The sequence below is a fragment of the Chaetura pelagica genome, unplaced genomic scaffold (assembly GCF_000747805.2).
Source record: "Chaetura pelagica isolate M959 unplaced genomic scaffold, ChaPel_1.0 scaffold493, whole genome shotgun sequence".
In the NCBI taxonomy this organism is placed as follows: Eukaryota; Metazoa; Chordata; class Aves; order Apodiformes; family Apodidae; genus Chaetura; species Chaetura pelagica.
Genome location: NW_009952696.1, coordinates 881027 through 903927, shown reverse-complemented (window position 1 = coordinate 903927; position 22901 = coordinate 881027). Strand labels below are relative to the sequence as shown.

Here is a 22901-nt window from a genome sequence, read left to right as displayed (position 1 = left end):
CCCTACACCTGATGGCTTGGCTGCTTGCAGCACAAGTTCTGTTTGTCTTTTCTTCTCCAGTTAAGAAAGAAAAAAGCTAATCTGGGTCCTGTTGCTCAAAGGAGCTCTGAATAAACTCCTCTTGAGGAATGAAAAGAAAATAATAGCAGCAAAGGGCAGGTTTTGCTTCCCTGCAGGTGTTCCACTGTGGGTAGGAAGCTGCCCTGGCCATCCTGCTGCCCTCCATGTGTTTTTATAGTGCTTGGGCTCATGGGCTCAGTGCTGGTTGGCGATGGTGGATCTGGCCCTGTGGGCCACAGGGGGGGGTCTATGTTCCTCTTTTTTTCTGAGCCTGAAGATGAAGGAAGGGGCTTCAATTCCAGGCACTGTGCTGGGAAGCAGAAAGGCATTGCTGTATTCTTCAATGTTTTCTAGATTTTGGATGCACAAGTCACCAGGGCAGCCTGGGACCTGCTGTGCTCTGCTGCCCCACAGCAGCTGGTGCCAGGGAGCTGCCTTGGCTGCAAAGCACCTTCTGACATCTGCAGACCTGTGCCAAGGCTTGTCTGTCTGTGGGCTGGAGCTTCACTCCCAGAGAGAGACCCCGCAGGAGTTCTGGTCTTTGCATGTCTGTTGCTTCTTGAGCAGGAAGATGCCATTCACGTCTGGGGAGGCTGGGGAGGAGGAATCACAGTGTTGCAGCACAACGCAGCTTCCAGGGGAAACATGAGGTGACAAGAATCAGAAGGACAATATTTACATGCAGCAGCTAGGATTTCAGAACAAGTCAGTAAATGCTGCTGCTCCCTTCCGGCAGGGAAGCCTGTCAGGCTGGATCGCTTCAAAGGCCAGGGAGACTCTTCAGAGCTCTGACTTCTCCCATGGTGAGCTCTGACTCATCCATTTTAACTGCCCAGATATTCTTCCCAGTGACATTACCCTTAACGTTTTGTAATAATGAAATATTAATGACTGATAATGAATTTAAAGTACAATTTATGCCTGAATCCTCTGGTGGAAAGGGCAGTTGTAAAGGTGCAGCCTTCCGAGTGATGGAGGGGTTTGGCAGGGCCGTGCAGCAGCTGTCAGGCCGTGCCTGGCACAGCGGGACGGGCAGTGTTGGGATGGGGGGCTGGAGCCCCCGTGCTGAGATCCCTGTTTGGCTCCCATTCCCTCCCAGGCAGCCCTCTGCACCAAGGTGTTGCCTCCCTGCAGCCTCCTCGAGCTGTCCCTGTCTCTGGAAGCCCCCCTGGGATGTGGCACGGTGGCAGCAGCGGTGCTGGGGTGCAGGTGACACCTTGCAGCGGGTGTGAGGAGCTGCAGGAGGCACCTGGCACTGCCCGGGGCTGCCGGGAGGAGCGGGGACCTGACTGTGCCCGTGGAATGGGCACTTCCCAGGGCACCAGCAGAATACCTGTCCTTGCAGCCAGCAGGAAGCATTGGGGCTGTTCAGCAAATCTGGCCTGGGACCAGGCCAAGTGTTTCCAGAGATAAATCTTCATCTTACTCACAAGCTGTTTACCTTCCTTAGGCTAATATTAGTGATTCTCTTCCTGTTTTCCTCTTTGCTCATGTAAAATGATGAGGCCTTGACTGCTGTGTCCACTGCTGGTAATTGAGATGATAAATCTTCCTGCTGGAGTCTGGCTTTAATCAGGGCATTGTGTTTGGATGCGATTTAATGACTCTCATGCTGCCGAGTTTGGGCAGGACTCAGGAGAGGTGAGAGCCATTTATATGTTGCTTGGCTTAACTGCTGCTTCCACTTTGCTTCCTCTCAGCTGGGAGCCACGTTTTCATCTCCAGCTTCTGAGGCAGCTACCTGTGTGTGATGAGCCCTACCCTGGCATGGCCCTGCATTGTCCTTGCCATCAGTGCTCAGCTTTGCAGCTGTGCTGGCTGCTACAAACCCACCCTGTGCTTCACGGCTGTGACGGGAGTGCTGGAAAGCAGAGTGGCCCATCCTGGTCTTCTAATCACATCTGTGAGTCCTGTTTCTTGAGGTGCTGCAGCCATAAAGAGCAGCCCACAATCCTCTGGGCTTTCCTCAGACTGTGCTTCACCTTGGGGGAGCAGCTTTCTGAGTGGGAGGCTGCTGCATGGCTGTGTGTGCACAAGGGCATTATGTGCTTCAGCCCTGGTTGGATTTGGAGACTCACAGTAGATGCTTGGATGTAAGAATGCAAAGTGCTTTATTGTGAGTTTGTGTGAGGGTCTAGTGGGGTGAGGACTGGATCCTGGTGCCACAGAAACCACGGATCACCTCCCTTCCTGCTGCTGCAGGGGTAGCCAAGCATCTTGGTGAGCCCTTCCCATCAGAGTGTGTGCTGCAAAGCTTCCAGCATCTGAGAGCACTTGCTGGAGCTGCTCAGTGTCAGTCCAGCAGGCACTCTGCTCTCTGGAACCTGGGGAGAGGGCAAATAGTTGGCACTTTGAATGTTTACAACAAGAATATTGTACTGTTCATGTTATGGCTAATCAAATTAAGAAAAATGGGATGTGGCTGAAGATTGAAGCAGGACTGTGGCTTTCTCCTGCTCCAAAGCCAGGGCCCATCACTGCCTGTCCCATCACTGCATTGAGGAAGGTGCAGGTGCTGCAGCATGGAAGTGCTGGGCAGAACTGTCCCCCAGCCCCTGCAGGCTCCAGCATCTCCGGTATAATTCCGCACATGTTGGCAAAGGCAACAGGCCTTTGCTGTGCTTCCAGCACCTCCCGTTGCTTCTGTGTATTTTCCATGTCTCTTTCCTCAGTCTTTCAGATTAATAGCATTCCAACTCCTGGAGGAAATGCAGAAAAACGGCATGTTTAATTTTAATTTAAGAAAGCGTTTAGGTAGCAGCCTGGTTTCCTCGCTGCTGTCAATCAGGTTTTCTCAAGGCTGACATCAATTAGTTTAAAAATATTGAATGTAATTTTGCCTGACACAACATATTGCAGCTACTGCAAAATATAATTTATTTTAGAAGAAGAAATAATTAAACTAATTTGCATGTCAGTCAGCTGAGCTGGAATACCGAGGAGAGATGCTGCAAAGGAAGATGCTTTTTTTCCTCCCCAGTCGGTCTCAGCCTGGCACGTGCAACCTCTTCCCCATCCTCTGGCCAGGTGTTTGGCAGAGCCCTTCAAGGGCACATTTCTCTGTCTCCCTGCATCCCCCTAGTCTGCTGTTCTTCCTGGCAGTGCTTCACTCCCATGGAGCATCTCGTGGAGCATCTCCTCCTGTCTGCTGGAGCATGTGCAGGGGCGCATGCCTGGATCCTCTGCATTCAGAGGAAGCACAGGTCAGAGCTTCTGGCCTCGCTGTTGTGAAGTCTGTGTTAGGAGCATCATCCCTTTCATCGCAAATGGATTCAAACAATCTTAATCACACTGCTCACTATCATGAATTCAGTTTATGCCGCATCACTTACAGAAAACATATTTCAGAGGTGCTTTGGACATACTTTTTTTCCTAGTATATCCAACCATTTTTCGTATTTTCCACCCATAAATCCAGGTACTGGCTCAAAGGAAGAGCGATGCTGATAGTGAAAGCATTTGAGGAACCTTCAAACAGATCATAGTGCAGCCAAAATAAAAGGAAGCTGATGTGTGCCTCACTGGGAGAGCAGACAATGAGGCAATGGTTGCATTTCAACCTTGATGTTCCTAGAGACGTCAAATCTTAACCCTGTCACTGAGCCAGGAGAGAGCATGAGCATCAGGCCTCAGCAGTTTTGGAAGGGGCAAAAGGAGAGCTTTTGTCTGACAAGGGGCATTTGGAAAGGACAGCTGTGCTTCAAGCTGTGCTCAGGGGAGCGGGATGTTAGTCCTGGCTCTGGCAGAGGGGTCGGCTCGGGTCCCTGGCACTGAGCTGTGACACATGGACAACCCTGCTCACGTGCATGGAATGAAGCACTCCTGGCAGCTGCTGATGATGTGGAAGAGGACAGACTGATGGTTATGCCTGGTTCTAAACATGCTGGTCACATCCCTCTGATGAAGCTGCAAAGGGTGATCTCTAAGGGAAGCTGCTGTGCTCAGGCTCTTCTGGGTGTCCCAGCCTGGCCCTGTAGAACCTCCATGGCACGTGCTGTGCCAACAGACCCTGGGGAGAGCTTGGCAGCACTGGAATCAGCTGCTGCTCCAGCCAGTTCAGGCACTACAGGGTACTGGGGGGGAGCTGCTCCTCCAGGGTGCAGTTAGGAAGGGGAAGAGGTAGGGTCTCAGGCTTCTCTTTCTCCCTTCTCTTCCTGCCTTTCCTCATCTTTCTCTCTGCAGTGCCTCCAGGACAATGCCAGCTTGCTTCACCACTGAGTGGCAGGGAGAGTTATCCAGAGGAGGGGGTGGTGAGATGCTCCTCCTTGCAGGAATCAAACCCTTTTTCCTTCTGCTTGTTTGTGGCCCTGGTGGGCACCAGGCACTACCCCTTTCCTCAGGCTTTCTGCCCTGCTGCCTCCTCCTTCCATTCCCCCCGAAAGCAACTGCAGTTTGTTCCCTTGCACCAACCAGCCTTTTAAAATAACACATCCTTTTAGGCTTTTAGTCACGACTTCTGCCTCCCTCCCCCAAAAGCAACCATCTAATCACCAGAGCAGCTGGGCTGGGTGAGAGGGAGTGATAACGTGAGAACAGGGTGAAGGCAGCTCTGGGGAGGGGGCTTAGGTTCCTGGCTAATTATAGAACAGTGCTAAATCTCCTCTCCCTTGGGTCCTCCCCCACCTGATCTGCAGGGGCCAGCATTAATTTTATAGACAAACAGGCAGCAGAGCTCCTGCCTGAGCAAGGAGAAAAGCATCAGGTCTGTCAACCTCTGGGTAAAACAGAGGAGATGGAGTATGAGGGAATTCTCCTTTCTGGAAGCACAGGAGGTGCTTCAGATAACATTAGGCCCTCCAGAGTGATTGCTGATCTTGCAGCGAGGGCTCAGTGTATTTCTGTGGTGCTGCGGGGCAGAGCGGAGCTGTGACACAACCCCATGAGGGGAGCAGGCTGCCATCCCCCTGCCCCTGCTGCCATCCCCCTGCCCCTGCTGCCATCCCTCTGCCCCTGCTGCCATCCCCCTGCCCCTGCTGCCATCCCTCTGCCCCTGATGGCAGCTGGTGGGGACATCGTGTTGGAGCTGCTGATGGCAGCACAAGGCCTGGTGTCAGTGTGTAAGGGCTATCCCCAGGGCAGCAGCCTCCTGCCTTGGCCAGGACCATTCCACCCCAGATGCCCTGGAGTGGCGATGGTGCTCCTGGCTGGTTTCATCATCACCCTGTGCTCTTAGCTGGCACCAGCTGTTTTGCATCCTGGCTCCGCTCAGTTGCTTCAATGTTGCTGCTGGGGTGTAAGGGCCAGGATCCAAGTCCAGGTGTGATGTTCATGTGTCTGAATTTGCTTGTCCCCTCTTGGTGCTGTCTGGCTGCAGCACAGATGCTCATTGGTGGTGACTGACCCTTATTGTGGGGACTTGCTTGGGACTGCTTATCTTTTCCAAGGGTAGAAAAGCAGTGTTTCAGGAGGTCTTGATAGGCAGCCCAGGGGCTGGTTTTGTTTCCTGGAAGAGGGGTGTGGTGAGGCTGAGCCCAAGGGATGGTGTATGCTGTGCTGCCTGGCCCTCTGTGCTGGCAGCAGCTGTGGGGCCACCATGGCCTCTGGACCAACAGACACAGGGAGGATTTGCTTTTCCTACTGAAGTTCTCTTTTGTTGTTTGTGGTTTTTTTGCTTCAGATAATCACTCACAGGTGTCTAGAGCCTCTCTCCGTATCCGTATCCTGGATGTGAATGACAACCCACCTGAGCTCGCCACCCCCTATGAAGCTGCTGTGTGTGAGGATGCCAAGCCAGGCCAGGTAGTGGGTGTCCCAGGTCCCTGTCCCAGGTCCCCATCAGCACCTGCTGCAGTCTTATGCTGCAAGCAGGGCTCTAGGCAATGCCAGCCTGACCATCCTTCCCCTTCTGTATTTGTCTTCCCATGCTGCTGATGTCACACTTGGACCCCCTTTGCTGGTGTCCTGCAGGGCCAAGGGCTCATCACTGGCTGTGGCAGAAGCCTGTGATGCTCTGTTGGGCCAGACCCTGCATGTGGTGCCCCTGCAATGAGCTGCAGAGGCAGCACTGCTTCTCACCTCTGCCTTTTCCCTGCAGCTGATCCAGACAATAAGCGTTGTGGACCGTGATGAACCTCAGAGCGGTCATCGTTTCTACTTCACACTGGCACCTGAAGCCACCAACAACCACCATTTTTCTCTGCTGGATATAAAGGGTAAGCCCTGCTGCACCCTCCCCAGTTCTGGTCTCTCCAGTCTGAGCAGCACAGCTGGCCTTGGGGAGAGAGGTGGGCTGTGGGTTATGGTCCCTCTATGCTAGATGGAGCTCAGGATGCTTTGGGCACTCTGCAACTTGCCAACCTGAAATGGTGGGACTGGTCAGCTAGCAGTCTGGATTTCCTCAAGGAGGTTCTGCCAGTTTTGTCTCTGCTGCAGAGCCCAAAGCTCCTCTTATGCTATCTTGTTAGCCTTCGCTGTTTTCAGGGCTCTCAGTCCCTTTCTGGATTCAAAACCTCCAGCGTGCCTGCAGGCAAGGGGCTGGTGGGGATTTACAGATCATGGTGTGCTGGTGTTTTGAGCATTATGATATATTCCTCTCTAAGGAAAATCCTGGAGTGTGTGTCATCCCGGGGCTGCCGTGTGGGTGGGCAGCCCTGGTGCCCCGACACACGGGAGCAGCTCAGGAGCCCTGGGGCAGCGGGTGTGCAGAGCCAGCCTGAGCCCTCCTGGCTGCCCGGGGAAGCAGCTGGTACAGCCAGATTCCCTGAGGTGGTGGCTCAGGAGCGTGGCTCCTCTGTTTCCTGAGTCTCATCCTGTCCTTTAGGAAATGCAGCCAGGCAGGGCTTGTCTCCTCCGGGAAGCTCTGGGCTCCCTGGGCCGAGCGGCTCCGCCTGCTGCTGTGCCCGATGGGGTGAGACGCGGGTTTTGCTGGCTGAGCCTTGGCTGCCGTTTGGGTTTGGGAGTGGAATTTGGGCTGCATTTGTGTGGACAGTAACAATCCAGAAAGGTAGTTACCAGGCACCTGCCTATTTTTAACTGGTGTTTTGGGTAAGTCTACGTGCTGGTTGAAGCAGTAAGAACAGCAGGGACCCTTTTCCAGCCAGATGTGCACTTACTTATCAGAGGGGTGAGCCCAGATGGAAGCCAGCAGACCACATTGAAATGCTTCTTTATTTGGGGGATTTTATTATTTTTTTTTAACTTTTTCTCTGTTTTTGCAGCTTCATCTGTCAAAAGTCTGGTTTAGTTTGTTCTGAGCTTATCAAAGGAACTTTTTGCTGATGTAAGATCTTGCTTCATTTGATTCAGCATTTAGGGATAGTCAAAGTGAGACTTACAGCAAAGAGCTTCAGATGTAACTGTAGAAGGACCAACATTGCTTTCTGTCCTAAAAAGCACAGCTGCCCTGACCCGAGTCCCTCCCCCTGCACTCATGGGGCAGCTGTTCACAAGACCTTTCTTATCGTGTAGTCAAGCTTTAATCCTCTGCTAGATTTTGCCCCACACCCAGTGATTAACTTCCTTTTCACTTTCTCTGAAGGAATTTATGAGAACATATTTGAGTGCCCTGAGTTGTACTGCAGTGTCTGTCCCTGCCCAGACCCTCCCGAAGCCCCGAGGGGCCGGGGCTCTCCCTGCTGCTCCTCCTGCCTGTGGGACCTGGGGGTGGCTGCAGCTGAGGAGGGGCTGCCTTGTCATGCAGCTGCGGGTCCCCAGCAGCCCTTGGTGCAGGACTCTGGCTGGTGCCACCGTTGCCTCCTGAGCTGCTGCTCTCTTGAGTGGGATGAGGCTCGTGTTGCACTGGGTACTCCTTTGTGCTAAATGATCTCACAAACTTTGCATGTGGTGCAACACTGCATAAAATGAGTAAAAGCTGGCATCGCCTTCTGCCTTCTGTTCTCAGGAAAACAAATGCTGTTGCTGCAGGGTTATTCCCAGGGTGTTTGGAGTCTCTCCCAATTGCCAAGCAATGCTGTCTTCTACAGCAAGAAGAGGCGGCTGCCTGTGCAGATGGAGGCACCCCTCATATCTAATGTGGGTGTGTTTTAGTGTCATCTCCCTTCCTTTGATTGCTCTCTCCCTCCTTTTCTCCTGTCCACTGATCACCCTGGTTGCACTCACCTTCACCTTCTGCTCTTGTGGGTTCCCTTGATGCATCCTCCTTTGTCTCCCTCCTTGGCCCCCTCTCGTGCTTTCACTACTCTTGCACTTGTCTCTACTCCTCCATATAAATATCAGTGGTGACAAACTGCTACCACCAGCCCATCTGTTTCTTTGTACAAATTTGTAGCCGGTTTTGAAACGTGATTTATAAATATTGCTTTTGCAGCCAGGGAGTGACACTGATGGATGTCAGCACAGATGGATTCTCTAAGCTCTTGCTTAAATCCCTCTTCTATTTCACTTTGCACCTACTTCCCTCAATTCCTGCAAGGCAGCAGAAAGGTACCTCAGAAGGGTGGCTTGTCCTCAGCATGACAGGGACCAGCATCTCCTCAGACATGCTCCCTGTGGCAGTTTGTCAGGTAGGACAAGAGCACCCAGCCATGGCAGGGCTGGTGTGTGAGGAGCATGGGTGGCCACGCCAGCAGCAAGTTCACTGCAAACAGCCGAGAGGTGCCTGAGGCCCCGAGCTGTGTGGGGGCTGTGGGCAGGTGCAGTGGAGGGACAGCAGCTCAGGCAGGCACCTTGTTGGTAAAACTGACCCTGCGGGAGGCTGGAAAAGCAGGAGTGAGAGCAGGTTAAATGTTGAAGTGCAGAGCTTCCCTTGCACAGGGGGAAGCAGAGCCAGCGGGGCAGGAAAGGATGCTGAGCCCTGCCCAGGCTCTTCTGGTGCTCCCATGGGCTGCCTGGGGGAAACCCGTGAGGGATCTGGGGAAGGCCCAGGGCAATGGATGGGGCAGCCTGTCCAGATGGAGAGCTTGTGGAGTACCTGCTGGCAGGGGCTGCATGGCAGTGGTCCCAGGACAGGTCCCCTGCAGCCTGCACTGCCCCAGTGCTGCCCCTGCTGCGGGGTCAGGCCCCAGGGCGGCCAGAGGTGACACCTGCAGCCCTGCACCTCCCAGCAGCACGTCGAGCTGCCTCTGGATGCTCCTGGTCAGAGGTACAGGAGCAAAAGGTGACCCTACAGGAGACCTTGTGTTAGCTGAGTTTGCGTGTGTCGGGCTTTTAGCAGCAGCCCCAAATCCTGCTGGTGTCTCTTTCCTTGCTTTTGCTCTGTCCAAGGCAGTGCTCAGGCACTTCCTGATTCATCAGACAAGGAACAAACGTCATGTGTGGTAATGACAGCCCTGATCCAGAAGGAAGGTGCCCAGCAAATGAGATGCCTAAAAGAAGAGTTAGAATTGGAAAAGCTGACCTCACCCATGTCCAATTGGTGCCATTCCAAAGGCATCCACCATCCTCTGCCTTCTAACTTGGCCTTTTGCTCCATCTTTCTGGCCTGAAAAAAAATATTACAGAAGGATCAAAGGTAATTAAAGCCTGAAATTATGTTATCTGAGAAGCTCTAATTGTGTTGGGAGGGATGGTAGAAAGCATCCAAGCCCAGTAACCTGGAAGGGGTGCTAGATAATATGGAGCGACACATGGAGCTACTGACTCCAGAGCTCAAGGGCTAGACAAGCAGATGTCTGAACTCTCTGCAGGTCTCATTAAGAGCATGTAATGGGTAATAGAAGATCTGAAAATCGTAACAATCAAAAGCAAAATGTTAGGATTTGCAGATTGCCTCAGGACAGAGGAAGCCTCCTCCAACCCTGCATGGATGCTGTTCTCAGCATGAGCAGTGCAGATGCTGATCTGACAAGGAGAAGAGCATCAGATCTCTGCAGGGCTGAGCGATGGTGCTGTGACCTGGCACCCAGGAACTGGGGAAAGGGAAGAGCAAAAGGGAAAAATCAGATTCTTCTTCTACCAGCTGTACCTGCCTGGTGAGCAATGTCTTAGGTGTAGATGAGAAATTTCTGTGGATCCCCTTCCTGTAGAAATGCTCATGTCACCCTCTTGAAGAGAGAAGATGGTGTTTCATGGTATTTGAAATAGTTTTTTGTAGTTGTAATTTTTGTCTCTCCCCCCAGCACTGAGTTTTGGATTACATTGAGCTGAGGTTTTTCACAGCAAAGCTGTCTGTTGTGCTACTAATAAATTTAAGTACTGATTACTTTATTTTAACCTTGTGGATTCAGCAGTGAAAATATTTCTTCTTTCTGTACTCAGAGGTGAGGGGCTCAGTGTTGCTGTGCCCTGTCTGAGCAGTCTCAGCTGAGCTGGGGTTTGTGGCTGCCTCTCTGTGACTTGCACATGTATTTCCCCTTGGTTTCTAGAGACTGTTTCTAAAAAAACAGTGTGGCAGGTCCTCCTCCCTAAGAGAGGCTGGAACTGGCTGTAAATAGGAGGGGAGTTTCCAGCCTTCGGCTGCATTTCCAGAGAGGTGAGGAGCTAGTGCAGCACTCAGGGGCACTGGCCCTGGGAGAACTCCTCAACACAGCCTTTCCTTCGACCTGGGTGAGAGACAGGCTGAGCAGCACGTGGAGGTGCAGGACTGCACGCACTGGGTCCTCTGAGCCAGGATCCAACCACAAGCTCAGGCTGGCTGCTCGGCTGGTGTGATGGTGCCAGGGAAGGCAACCTTCCTGGACAAGGGCCAGAGCCCTCCTTGCTCACAGCCAGTGGGTCTGGGCCATTTGTCCTGGGGCTTCATCTCCACTAGATTCAGATGCCTGAAGCTTATATTTGGCTGGGTTAGCTAGGAGTTAGACTTGGCCTCTGGATGAGATGGTACCATTGGTGCTATTTATACCTCCCTGTCGTGCTGCAGCAGGCTGAGGCGGCAGCACCAAATGAGCTCTTGTTACCTTTGTGCAAATGATTAGCATAACAATTTTTTTCCTCGCTCATCCTTGGTAAACTGTAGGCAGCTTCTCAGCAGCCTGCTCCCTGGCACCCAGGAGGCTGGAGCAACCCTGTTCCCAGAGTTTCTGCCAGGACGGCAGATGTCCTTCAGGACCTGGCGGCTGCCAAGGTACAGGGTTGGTGGTCCTTGCTCACATACAAAGAAGCCAGGTGACACATGTGGTGCAGAAAGATGGTAGTGGGCTGTGGGTCCCCTCCATGGGCTGTGTGTACCCTCCGTGGGCTGGGGACACTGCAGCACTTGGATCACACTGGCCTGAGGAAGCGTGAGGGTGCTGGGGGCCCTGCAGCCTTGCAGGTGAGATCTCCCTTCTGAGCCAAACTGCCCCTGGATTGACTCAAACAACCATTGGTCTTAACTGCTGTCTTCTGCTCTGTGCTCCTGAGGATGTTGCCTGCATGAAATCTGCAGCTGCAAGCAGGGATGAGTGAGGTTACCTGGAAGATTCCCTTAATGGATAAAAGATGCTACATCCAAAGGACAAGTTTTTCTAGTGATCTGCAGCACAGTACTGTGTGAGTTAATAAGATCTGGTTTTGTGTACCACCCTAGTGGCATTCAGGGCAGCCTCCAAATGTTGATTGGTGTGGTCTCCTTTCCGGTGGCCTTGCCTCTCTTGCATTAAGCTCCTCAAGCCAGACCTGTGCTCTCAGGCAACCTGAAAGCGCTTGAGCTCTCCCTGTCTCCTTTACACTGGATTCTCAGCTCTCCCCAGCCAGGGTGCCAAAAGCTCTGGTCTCCCCAGCGACACAGCCATATTATGGCCACACAAAAAGCTGTGGTGAGCTGAGTCAAGGAACCTGATGATAGGAAGCAGCAATCTGGTATTTGGCACAAGCCCCAGCACTGCTGCCTCCCCCTTGGGCACAGACAGTACTGACAGCCTGCAATCCTTGCTCCTGCTGCACTGAGCTATGCTGGGCTCCAGCACACACCTGAGGCTGCCCCAGCTGCTCCTTCTGACTGCAGTGAAGCAGAGACCTTGCTTGGCTGATGCTGGGTGAGTTGCAGCAGTCCTGTGGGCTGGTCATTTGTGCCTCTGTCCATACTTCATTGCCCCTGAGCAGCTGTGGGGCAGATGGGCTCTGTGCTCTGCTCTGTGCCGGCTGATGCACTGGATCTCTGGGTCTGCCCTGCTTTCTCCTGGCTAGTGGATCCCACCTGTCCCATGACTTGGCATGTGCCTGCCCCTCTGCTCTGCTCTTGGCTTTCCTCCCATCCCCACAGTGCTCCACATGCTTCCATGCAGCACCCAATCCATACAGCAATTTCCATGGTGGCAAGCAGCCCAAGAGCCAGAATTAGAATAGATGTCTTTTCCGATCGATGAGCTGATTGATATAGAAAGGGGCCAGTCCAGCATAAATCAGGTGCAATGAGGAGAGAGTCTGTAGACAGCAGCACCTTGCTGTGAGTGGGCCAATCTGTGTTTTATTAGATAAAGACTGCGGACAGTCAGCAGCAACTTCTGACATCTGGCCACAGTTGTTCAGTGACTATTCAATCCCTTCCTGCCCGCTCAGCAGCTGGCTGGCAGCAAGCAGCACACGTGAGCAGGAGCCAGGCTGGATTTCAGTCCCTGCTCTGTGCTGTCTGTGGGCAGCTGCTGTTTGGGTGCACCTCTGGTGCGGAGCCCTGGGTGGCCCATCAAGTGGTCGTGTCAGTGGGATTGGAGTGGGGTGTGCTGTGCTGGCTGAGCCCCTGAAACAGCTGGCTTTGAGCAGATGGAGGGGAAGGCAGCTGGGAGTCTAGGAAGGAGCTCTGCCTGCTCCTTCAGAACTTAGAAGGGATCTTGGGGTATTTGGCCCTCCCACTGAGGGAGGACACTTCACCTGTGGCTTTTGGGTTGGAAGAAGTAACTGCTCTTGCAGGTTTATTGCCATCAGCACACCCCCATCTGCTCTGTATTGAGTCAGCCAGGTTGGATCAGGAGGGGTCTCCATGTCAGCAACAGGTTTTTGTCCTTCTTCCTGCAGTGAGATGCCAGGCTGGCCCCAGGGAGCCCGGTGAAAGGGCAAGTGCTGGAGCAGAGCTGGCCACCTCCAGGCACAACCCCACGGGCTGCCAAGGGTCTGTGGTGCAGGGGAGCCACAAGCTTGCTTCCTGTGCTAGGGAGGAGGGGGGGCCCTGTCCCTCTTTGGGTGGTTGCTGGAGTTGGCACACGAGCAGCTGCTGTGCGAGTGGTAGCCCCTGAGTGCTCCTCTCAAGTGTGGAGCTCATGCAAAGTCCCGCTGGCTGTGCCAGGGAGTGACTTTGCTGCGGCTTTCCTTGTTCCCTGCAGACAACACTGCTGCGGTGCACACCCAGAGAATGGGCTTCAACCGGCAGGAGCAGGATGTGTACTTGCTCCCCATTCTGGTGGTGGACAGCGGCCCCCCGGCCCTCAGCAGCACCGGGACACTGACCATCCGCGTCTGCGGCTGCGACAGCAGCGGGGCCATCCAGTCCTGCAACAGCACAGCCTTCGTGGTGTCAGCCACGCTGAGCCCTGGCGCCCTCATCGCGCTGCTGGTCTGCATCCTCATCCTGGTCGGTGAGTGTCCTCCTGTCCTCTGGTCTCTTGACTTGTCCCGTATTCTCTCCACCCACATCATACAGGCAGTTGCTGTGGGCAGCTGTCTCCTTGCTGGGGGCTGCAGCATGGGGGGCGGGAAGCCTGGCTGGGGTGCCTGCAGACTAGAGCGTTGCCCAGGTCAGGACCTGTGCCCTTGAAATGCTGCTGGCCCCCCTGGCAGGCTGGCACAAGCCTGTGCTGGGCCACCACGGCATGGTGTGAAGGTGCAGGAGAGGTGTAGGCTTGTGTGCCTGTGGGAAGGTGCTCCAAGAGAGCAGTGTTGCAGTGCCCTCCAGTTTATCGTGGGGCAGTTGATGGATGCTGGTTATGAAAGCCTTCCAGCATCAGTACTGGCTCCTGAGGGCTGACTGGACATCTGCAAAAGCCAGTGCATTGTTCAGTGAGGTCTCCTGTTCTTGGCATGTCTCTGCTCCCTGTCTCCTGCTGTGCCTCCATTTAGAAACCCTTTCCCACAGGGTGCACTTTACACTGGTTTCATTTTCCAATGCAATGCAAACAAATTTCTGCCTAATTGCCCAGCTGAATAAAGTGCACATTGGTGCTTTAAAGGTGATGGGATGAATGGATGATGATCCGGGACACATCTGTGGCTCATTGCTCGGGCTCTGTGCCATCTGCTCCACATTCACTCTCCCAACATTTTGTTGCTGCTGTGATTCATGCACCCCCATTTCCTACTCATCTTCCACAGAATCCATCTGTTTGTCCAGCTGAACGTCCATCCATCTGTCCCTCCTGTCTCTGCCACTATGATGCATGGGAAAGGAATCTCCTGACCCACACTGGAGCCCCTGCAAATGTCTCCCAGCCAGTGACACAGCACAGCTGCTCCTTGGTGAGCCTTGGCCACGGGGCTCCTTGTGCTGCAGCTGCGCCGGCTGCCGAGCACGGGCGTCCCTGCCCCCATGGGAGCCCACCTTGCACAAGCTCCTGCACTACCTGACCCTCTCTTCCTTTCCCAGTGCTGGTCCTTCTGATCCTCACCCTGAAGCGACACCACAAAAGCCACCTCACAGCCGAGGATGATGAGGACATGAGAGACAATGTCATCAAATACAATGACGAAGGGGGTGGTGAGCAGGACACAGAGGCCTACGACATGTCAGCCCTCCGCAGCCTCTATGACTTCAGTGAGATCAAGGGTGGAGATGGAGGTGGGGGGCTGGGAGAGGGGGGCCCGAGTGGAAACCCGGCCTCCGAGCTCCACACCCTCCCGCAATGGGTGCAGAGCCCAGACCTGGACTTCTCCATGTTCAGAGACTATATCTGCAGGAAGGTGGAGCAGGCAGATGAGGACCTCTCCGTGCCACCCTATGACTCATTCCAGACCTACGCCTTTGAGGGCTCAGGCTCCCCCGTGCCCTCCCTGAGCTCCATCAACACCTGGTCCAGTGGCTCGGAGCAGGACTTCTCCTACCTGGGGGCCTGGGGGCCGCGTTTTCGGCAGCTGGCAGCACTCTATGCCGGGCGCAGGGGTGAGGAGGACAGTGAGGAGTCGTAGAAGAGCTGTCCCACCAAGCCTGGCCGGGCTCCTGGCACCTCCTGCAGTGGGGCTCTGCCACGAGGTGCCATGCAGGGACAGTGTGTGCCTCCAGCTGAGCTCGGCAGCTGCTGGACACTGTGCTGTGGGGCTGGGGAGCACCAGCGATGTGCTTCTGCTCAGCTGCTCCTTGCTGGGGAGCCTCCAGCCGCAGGGCCAGGCTGGAGTGCCCAAAGGAGCCAGGATGTGGCCATCCTCATCTCCTTAGTATGAGTCTCCAATAAAGCACTAGGCATTAAGAAAGAGAAAATCTAATTAAAGAGAGTTTGGGGAGGGGGAGTTTTCCCCCACAAATTATCATTTAAATAGATCTGTGCTGCTAGCCCAGTTCAGGAGAAGAGCAAACCGGGAGCCTTTTGTTGTCTAAATTGTTTTTGTCACTTGAGTCAGAGCATTTGAAGTGCTTTGGTTTCTCTAAGAGCTTTTCCTTGCAGAGGGAAACAAGCCTTTAACTTCGTTCAGCTTTTTCCCTCTTATGTTTGTTTGCTTTTTGGAGTCCTCCTCTCTGTGCGGGCTCCTGGTCGGGTGTGTGGGCTCCAGGGTGACGTCCTGCACAGAGGGACTGCTGCACCAGAGTTCACTGCAGAACACACCTCGTCCCTAAGCTGCAACTGCCTCGCCTCTCAGCTCTTAGATCTTCCTCATGGTTATCAAAGATGCTCATGATTTGAAGGGGCTCTCTCCCTCCCTGCACAGTGGATGTTGCCTGCGAGGTCCTGATGTGCCCCATGGCCTTGGGGATGGACAGGACATTCCTCCTATTGCCCTGGCACTGTGCTGTGGCCCAAGCCACAGAGCAGCCCTGGTGCTGGGCAGTGCCTTGGGGGGGCTCTGGGTGGGCTCTGCCCTCAGGGCAGACTAGGCCTGGCTCTGCAGGGCCTCACCCAAGCACCAGCTTCCTACCAAAAGGTGGGGGCTGCAGAGGGCAGGACCTTGAGGCACCCTGGCCTGCAGTGGTGGGGGAGAGCTGTGTCCCAGCTCGAGGACCCCAGCCCTTTTGTTTGGAGGAATAATTCCTGCTTAAACCCTGCTGAAAGCAAAGCATCACCATCGGTGACAGAAAAGCCGTCCCCAGGACATGTGCATGAGGCCAAATCTTGGTGGCACTGCTGCACAGCCAAGCTGGTTGCTGCAAGCTGGGCAGCAGGTCTGTGGCATCTCGGGGTACCTGGGGTGTCCCCACCCAGCACAACGCCCTGCAAGAAACCAAGCTGAGCTCCTGCAGTGGGGCTGCCTTTGCACAAACTCTGGTGTCAGGGGGCAGGTCAGGACAGGACCTGCAGGATGTGCCATCGCTTCCTGGGCTGCAGGTGATGCTGGAGAAATGTGCTCAGTGCCCTGCACCTTCCCAGCCTCCCAGATCCCCTCAGGATAAGCTGAGCAGTGCATTGAGCAGCACGCACAGGCAGCTGCTCAGGCTGTGCTGGGGAGTGCAGCTCCTTATCTGTGCATGTTGGGAAAAAAACCAGTTATATCATTGATAGGTAACTGATAAGGTCTCCCAAGGTCTGACACATCCTGGACTTCTCACTGGGTTTGTCCTTTTAGTTTAGTCACAGTGTTTTTTCTCCCTGGTGGTTTGACTGTAAATGTATATGTTTGTCCATTTTTTACTGTGTTTTGCTCCCTGGCTGCTGGTGTTGGTCCTTTGGCTGCAGCGACCTGACAGTGGAGAGGGGTAGGATGTGTCTTTGCCATGACTCCTGCCTGTGGTCCCTCCTGCCCGTGGCCACCAGGTCAGCCCATGCGGGAGCTGCAGCTTGGGGAGCTGCTCCCTGCTCAGGGTCTCTCCAGGCCCCTCAGGGAGGCAGCAAGTGCCCGCTGTGCTGCTGGTTCACTGTGATGATGCTGAGGAGGCCATGGGGCCAAGTGGCTGCTTCATGCTGGCTCTGCAGTGCTGGCTCTGGGCACGTGGGCTCGGGCAGGGGCTGCCCCGGAGCAGGAGCATGGAAAAAGCCCTCTCTTTCCTCAGGAACGTGTTTGTGTTTTCCCTCGGGGCTGAAGAGCTGTGCCCGAGCCCCTCTGGAGCTGACTCTTCCTCTAGCAAAAGTGTTGTGCAATAGCAGGGCTCTGTCCGTAGGAGATGGGGTCTGACAGGGTATGTGTTTAGCACCCTCGCCCTCCTCACCTCCCCAGCGCACGTGCTCGCTCACGTCCCCCCCTGCCCCGCGCGCAGGAGGAGCTGGCACCTGCCGCGCTGTCTGGTGGTCACTTCGGTTTTCTTTCTCTACCCAAATAAATCAGGAGGTTGATTTCCTTACCCTTGTTATTTTTTCAAGGTCTTTCTAGGACCTGGATTCCTTGTGGTCTAGCCTGCGTGTTTGCTTGTTCCGTTGTGTTTTGTTTCCTCGCCTTGTGCTGCTGGTGGGGTCAGATCAGCACCTTCCCAGGGCAGGCAGCCCCCACAGCCCGCGTGTTCCCTGCTGGGACCCAGCACCCCAACTGCCTGCCTCCCTCAGCATGTGCCCAATCTGTCTGAATTTGAATGAGATTATGAAAAACACGTCCTTGGCTTTTTCCATCTCTCTGGGAGAAGAAAGTCAGGTTGTGCTTTGCGTGACACGAGGTTCTGGGTGCGTGGTGCTGTGTTTGCTCCCAGCAGGACCCACCCCAGTGCTGGGTCTGGGCTCTGAGCTGCCAGGCTCCTCTGCAGGGCCCCAGAAGCTCCATCCCCAGAGCAGCAGCTTGTCTCACCAGGAGGTCATTTTCCTTCATCCTGCAGAGCAACGGCAGGAAGAACAAGAGGCAGATTTAATGCCAAGAGGCAAAAGGAAGTCTGATTATCATCCTCATTATTTTCCTTTCTCAGCCAACAGAGTTCCTTAATGTTCTTTAAAAAGTGCATCTTCAGTGTTGTTCTCTTGAAGTCACAGCCGTGCTCATAGGTGACCAACTGATCACTCACAAACACAGGTTCTGGTCATGTCCTTCTTCCCAGCTCTGGTACAACTGAGCATTGTCAACAGGTTTTGTTACCATGACCTATTCTCATGCTGGTAGTGGTATGTACCACAGCAGTGTCAGTCACTGGCTGCAGAAATAAATCCTTCGTACTCAGTTTTAATATGGAAATTATGCAAGTAAATGACACTGTAGCCTGACCATAGATAAATCAATTGTTGGTGATTTTCTTGGTGGCAAGTGACTAAGGAACAATCAACTTAATAGTGGCAAACAGGCATGAAGCTCCCTGGGCCCAGGAAGCATCATCAAACCCGTGGTGGTGGCATGTGGCACAGGCTGGATGTGGCACAGGGATGGGCACTAAATCTGTGGTAGCATCAGTATAGGTCAGAAGGTACCACAGGCAGAACTTGAACCCCTCCATAAAGTGACAGTCATTTAAATAGCATCTTGCAGTCCTTGCTCTGAAACAGTCTTACTGATCCCTGAGGTCTTTAGCATTTCCATATCCTTCACCATCCCTGTGCCTCCCATCCTGCTCCCTTGGTTATTCACTAAATGTTATGGAAGAAGCATCTGGTGACCTTTGATGACAGCAGCTAGTGGGATGCTGTAAGAGAAGGGAGGAGTCTTGAGGCTGGAGGGTTTTTCAGATGTGAAAGCTGTGCTGCCAGGCCTCTGTGTACACACTGCTTTGCTTTTCACCCTTGCAGCGAGTGCCGCTCTGGCTGCCAGCCTTGAGGCCTTTGTGCAAGCATCGTGGCTAAGTGCCCACACGCAGCCAGTGTGTCAGCAGTGTCCCCACAGCTCTGCCAGCTGCTGTTGGCAGAGAGCTGCTGGTGGCTGCTGTGTGTTTGCACCCCAAGTTTCTCACTCAGGACCTTAGCAACAAGAGCTGTAGTGTCCCAGCTGCAGCCAGTATAGAGATGTGCTCCCTTTGAATCCTGCTCTCCCACTTCAGGCAGCCAAGCAAGTATCATGATTAAAACTTGGGACTGGGGACCAGGTGGGCTGCATTGTCCTGGGAACTCCCCGTTGCCAGAGGGAGCACCTGCAGTTTGTGTGCTGCTAACGAAGGAGGTTACAAGTGCCTGGTATCAAGTGTGATGAGCCTAGGCTGTGCAGAAAGATGTGCTTCTTGATACTGTGGAGGAATGGAGAGAGCTCAAAGCAACAAATTGCTATCCAGAACCAGACCCTTAAGGAGGATTGTTGAGAGCTCTGATTGCAGAAGCATCTGTGAAGATGTTTTAAGAGCTCCATGTCCCCTCAACACAGCCCCCTTTGAGGCAATTTTTCTATAGCAACTCCTCTATCTTCAGCAGTTGCACAGCAGTCTCTGGCTCCTTGCAGGGAAGGACAGGCTGGTCTCCACTTTACTCGTGCAGAAGAGGAAGCCAGTTCTGCTCTGCAGGCTGGTGGCCAGTGCCAGGACTGTCTTGGACCCGGGGGTTGAGCTGGCCAGCTGGGCAAACCCAGGGACTCCTCTCCTGGTGTCTGGGGGATGAAGACGCTTCTTCCAGGTCAGTTGTATTTCATCAGAGGCAGCCCCGGGTCTGTGGAGCCAGCAGTGCCAGGGGCCAAGGGCTCCCAACCGTTCCGGGCACCCTCATGGGTGGGCAGGGCAGCAGGTGCAGAGGACGGGCCAGTGCTGGGCAGAGCCGATCAGGGTGGTGAGGAGCGGGTGCCGTGAGCGTGGGAGGGGCTGGGGGCAGCGGGACCCTGCCCAAGCTGTGCCTGTGGCCTCGGGTGGGTCTTTGCCTGTGGGAAGGCTGCTGCAGGCAGCTGCTTTGCAGGAGCTGAGCGTGGCAGCTCCGCTGGTGCCACATTGTTGGTGTTGCTGCCCAAGAGCAGCTGCTCCTGGTCGGTCCCTCCTGCCGCGCTCCGTGTCCTTGCGCTGGGCTCCTGGCACCTGAGCACAGGTTGCTCCTTCACCACCCCCATTGCACAGGATGCAGCCTGTGACCATCTGCTGGTGGGGGACAGTGGCATTTGCCACTGTCACATGATGAAGAAGCCCTGCAAGGCTGGTGCCCCAGCAGCTGGATGAGGCAGCTCTGCTCCCGGCATCAGTCGCCTCCAGTGCCTCCCTCTGAGCCGCCCTGAGCTCCAGAAGGCAAGGTGTCCAAGAGAGTTATTTACAAAAGATGGATGTGATCTGCTGGGATCATTAACGGGAAATTATAAAAGGGCAGTGATATCTGCACCCCCAGGAGAAAAATACATCTCTAGTAACTTAGTGCAAGCAAGGCCTTCTAAGCCTCTGCCTCCCACTTGGATTTGTATTATGCTGCTCACGAAGGTGATCGGTTTACCCCCATATCCTTTGAGGAAGCTGCCCTCTCACCAGAAAGCTGACTCCTTTAACCATCATTGTCACAGCTAGTATCACAGCTCCCTGTATCCATTTGTTTACCAAACCCTTGAGCTTTCTTTAGGTTTGGTATCAGTCTCTCACTGCTTAGCTTAATCTCAATTTTGCATCTCTGTTCTTTGTGCTCATGGCAAAGGCTGCTTTGTCTTGTTGGGGTTTCTTGCTGTGCTGTGGTGCTCTAGTTTGTGCTCTCTCCTTGCTGTGGCTCTGCTACCTCCCATCCCAGGAGTGTTTCCAGCATCCTTGAGGTGACCCAGGCTTGTGCCCTGCAGCAACAGGTTCCTCCCCACTCACTGGCAGGGATGGGAGCTGAGTTCCCAGGCAGCTGTTGCACTACCTGTTGCCACAGTCAGAGAAGGTGGAGAGAAACAAAATAATTTAATTTTACTTGGCCCTGGAATCTTCCTCCTGGGCAGTCAGACGGTGGGGCTGGGACCTCTCCCTCACCTTGCTGAGCATGGTGGAGCAGTGGGGTGGAGTGTAAGCACTGCTGCTGCCTGCCAGGACTGCTTCCATGGACACTGCTGCAGTGTGAGCAGCTGGGCTGGCTCACACACCTCAGCCTGGGCTTTCTGCTGGCCTCATTGTCCAGAGGAGAGTGGATGTGATGACTGTTCTTCAAATTCTTAAAGACCTTGGGCTTTGCAAGGCTGGATCCAGCACAGGTGGACTGTGGCTCATGGGTTGTTAGCTGCCCTGTCCAGCTGTGATGAAGTTTCATGGACACAAGTTTTTCATCTGTCTCTATCGCTGCTGCAGAGGAGCTGCTCAGGTGAGCATGGGCTGGTCCAGCTCTTTGCTGGGGGAGTGGGCACCAGCCATTGCTTAGCCAAATATGTCCCCTTGCCTGGTGTTTTAACCACAGTAATTGGAAATGTTTTAATCTGTGTTCTGCTGAGGGAAGCACGTGTTGCTAACAGGAACCATCCACCCCGACTCATCCCCAGCTGAGTCAGCCTGCAGCAGCTTCCTCCATGGTCAGGAGTCACTCACCTTTAGCCAGGAACCAGGCAGCTGTTGAAATTCCTTCACATTGTACATAAATTAGGCATTGAAAATACTCATTACAGCCGACATGACACACCTTCATTATTCCAGAATAATTGTCTGAAAGGCTCAGCTCACAGCACAAGTGTCACTTGGTTCAGCAATGTGATAAAAAAAACCACCAAAAAACAGGAAGTGCAATCAATGCTTGTAATCCTTTTAAATAAAACGGTACTTGCTAGTAGCTGCCAACATCTTTAAAAAGCTGTGATTTCCCTGGAGAGAGCCCTTATCAGCTATGACTGCGTGTCATTCTGGCTGTCTGTCAATCCATCAGACTTCAGTGCCACTGACATTAAGAAGCCAGGCGTTAAGATTATCACATTTAGCTGTAATGTAGCACAGATTGTGTTGACATTTGGAAAGTATTCCACCACAGGAGCCATTTGACTTCTGTACTTCCCTCCCAAAGAAAAAAACTGCTTTGAACTGTTGCAGCCAGTGCTGACTGCCGGGGGCTGGGTGGCCACGACACCGGCATCGCCGTGGGCAGAGGAGGGTGGGATGGGCTCGGGCCACCCCTGGCTCTGTGGCAGAGACCTGCACCCTCTGTGTCCAGCTTTCTCCAGAACTCCCCCCCTGCAGCTCTGCAAGGCCCCTCAGCCCGAGCGTCGCACCCGGGCGCTGCTCGCGCTGGTGGTTCAGCTCCTGCAGCTGCTGCCAGCCCTGCCTGCTCAGGGGCTGCCTGTTCACTCCTCCCAGCACACTCGTCCTCTCCCTGTGCATGCTGAGGTGCAGCACCTGCCTGGGAGCCCTGAGAGCAGCACCCTGGCACACACTGTGAGATGAAGCTCCTGCCCTTCTCCTGGCACACCTCCCAGGAAGGCCTTAGGTCTTCCTGCAGCTGAGAGGGGGATATTCCAGGCCATGGGCTGAGGGGAGGCTGGGCCATAGAAACAATAGCAAATGAACTGAAATGAACTGATTAATCTCTTTAAATAACTGTGAAAGCATTTTCCAGAAAAAGTTAATCTACTCTAAATGGCTCTGGTGCTTTTCCTGGGGTCCAATCAATATGTGGTCACTTGCTTTTCATGTGTAATTCACAGTAATTGCAAAAGAGTGTTTTCTGAAGAAAATGACGTTCTGCAAGCAGAAATGCAAAGAGACACTAGGACCAATTAGAAGCAGACACGCTGTTGGATGCACGGGCAAGCTGGAGATGCTGCAGCATCACAGCTCTGTGTCCCAGGTTCCTCTCCAAGAAGCTGCTGGAGGTGCTGGAGTGTGTTATGTCCAGCTGGCTTGCTTGGGAGCCTCTGCTGCTTCCAGGTCTGGCTGCTGGGACCGTGGCCTGTGGACCCCCAGCCCACCAGCTGCAGAGAGGTGGCTGCAGGACTACAAGGCAGCAACACATCCCTTTCCTGTCCCCACAGCAGCAGATGTTACCAGAGGTGCAGGCAGCTGTGCTCCCCATCCCACCCAGCTGCACAGGCCCAGCACTGCCTCTGCACAGCAAGGCACTCGCATTGCCCAGGGCTGCTGTGGTCTGGGGTGGGCCCTGAGTGCAGACCCAGTGTAGCCCAACTGCAGGGCTTCTTTTCCTGCT

At 54.0% G+C, this 22901-nt stretch overlaps 2 protein-coding genes across 2 annotated transcripts in view; one reads left to right on the top strand and one right to left on the bottom strand.

The window, feature by feature from the left end:
• Positions 1-14988, top strand: part of CDH22 (cadherin 22, type 2) — a 45425-nt gene extending 30437 nt beyond the window's left edge. Inside the window, exons 8-11 of the mRNA XM_009994034.1 lie at positions 5678-5799; positions 6095-6212; positions 13194-13445; positions 14450-14988. Of these exons, the coding sequence (XP_009992336.1) occupies positions 5678-5799; positions 6095-6212; positions 13194-13445; positions 14450-14988 (1031 nt within the window). The remainder of the gene's footprint in view (positions 1-5677; positions 5800-6094; positions 6213-13193; positions 13446-14449) is intronic.
• A 2740-nt stretch (positions 14989-17728) lies between these two features.
• The window catches only part of CD40 (CD40 molecule, TNF receptor superfamily member 5), a 35427-nt gene continuing 30254 nt past the window's right edge, over positions 17729-22901 (bottom strand). The window contains exon 9 of the mRNA XM_009994033.1: positions 17729-17743. Within this exon, the coding sequence (XP_009992335.1) occupies positions 17729-17743 (15 nt within the window). The remainder of the gene's footprint in view (positions 17744-22901) is intronic.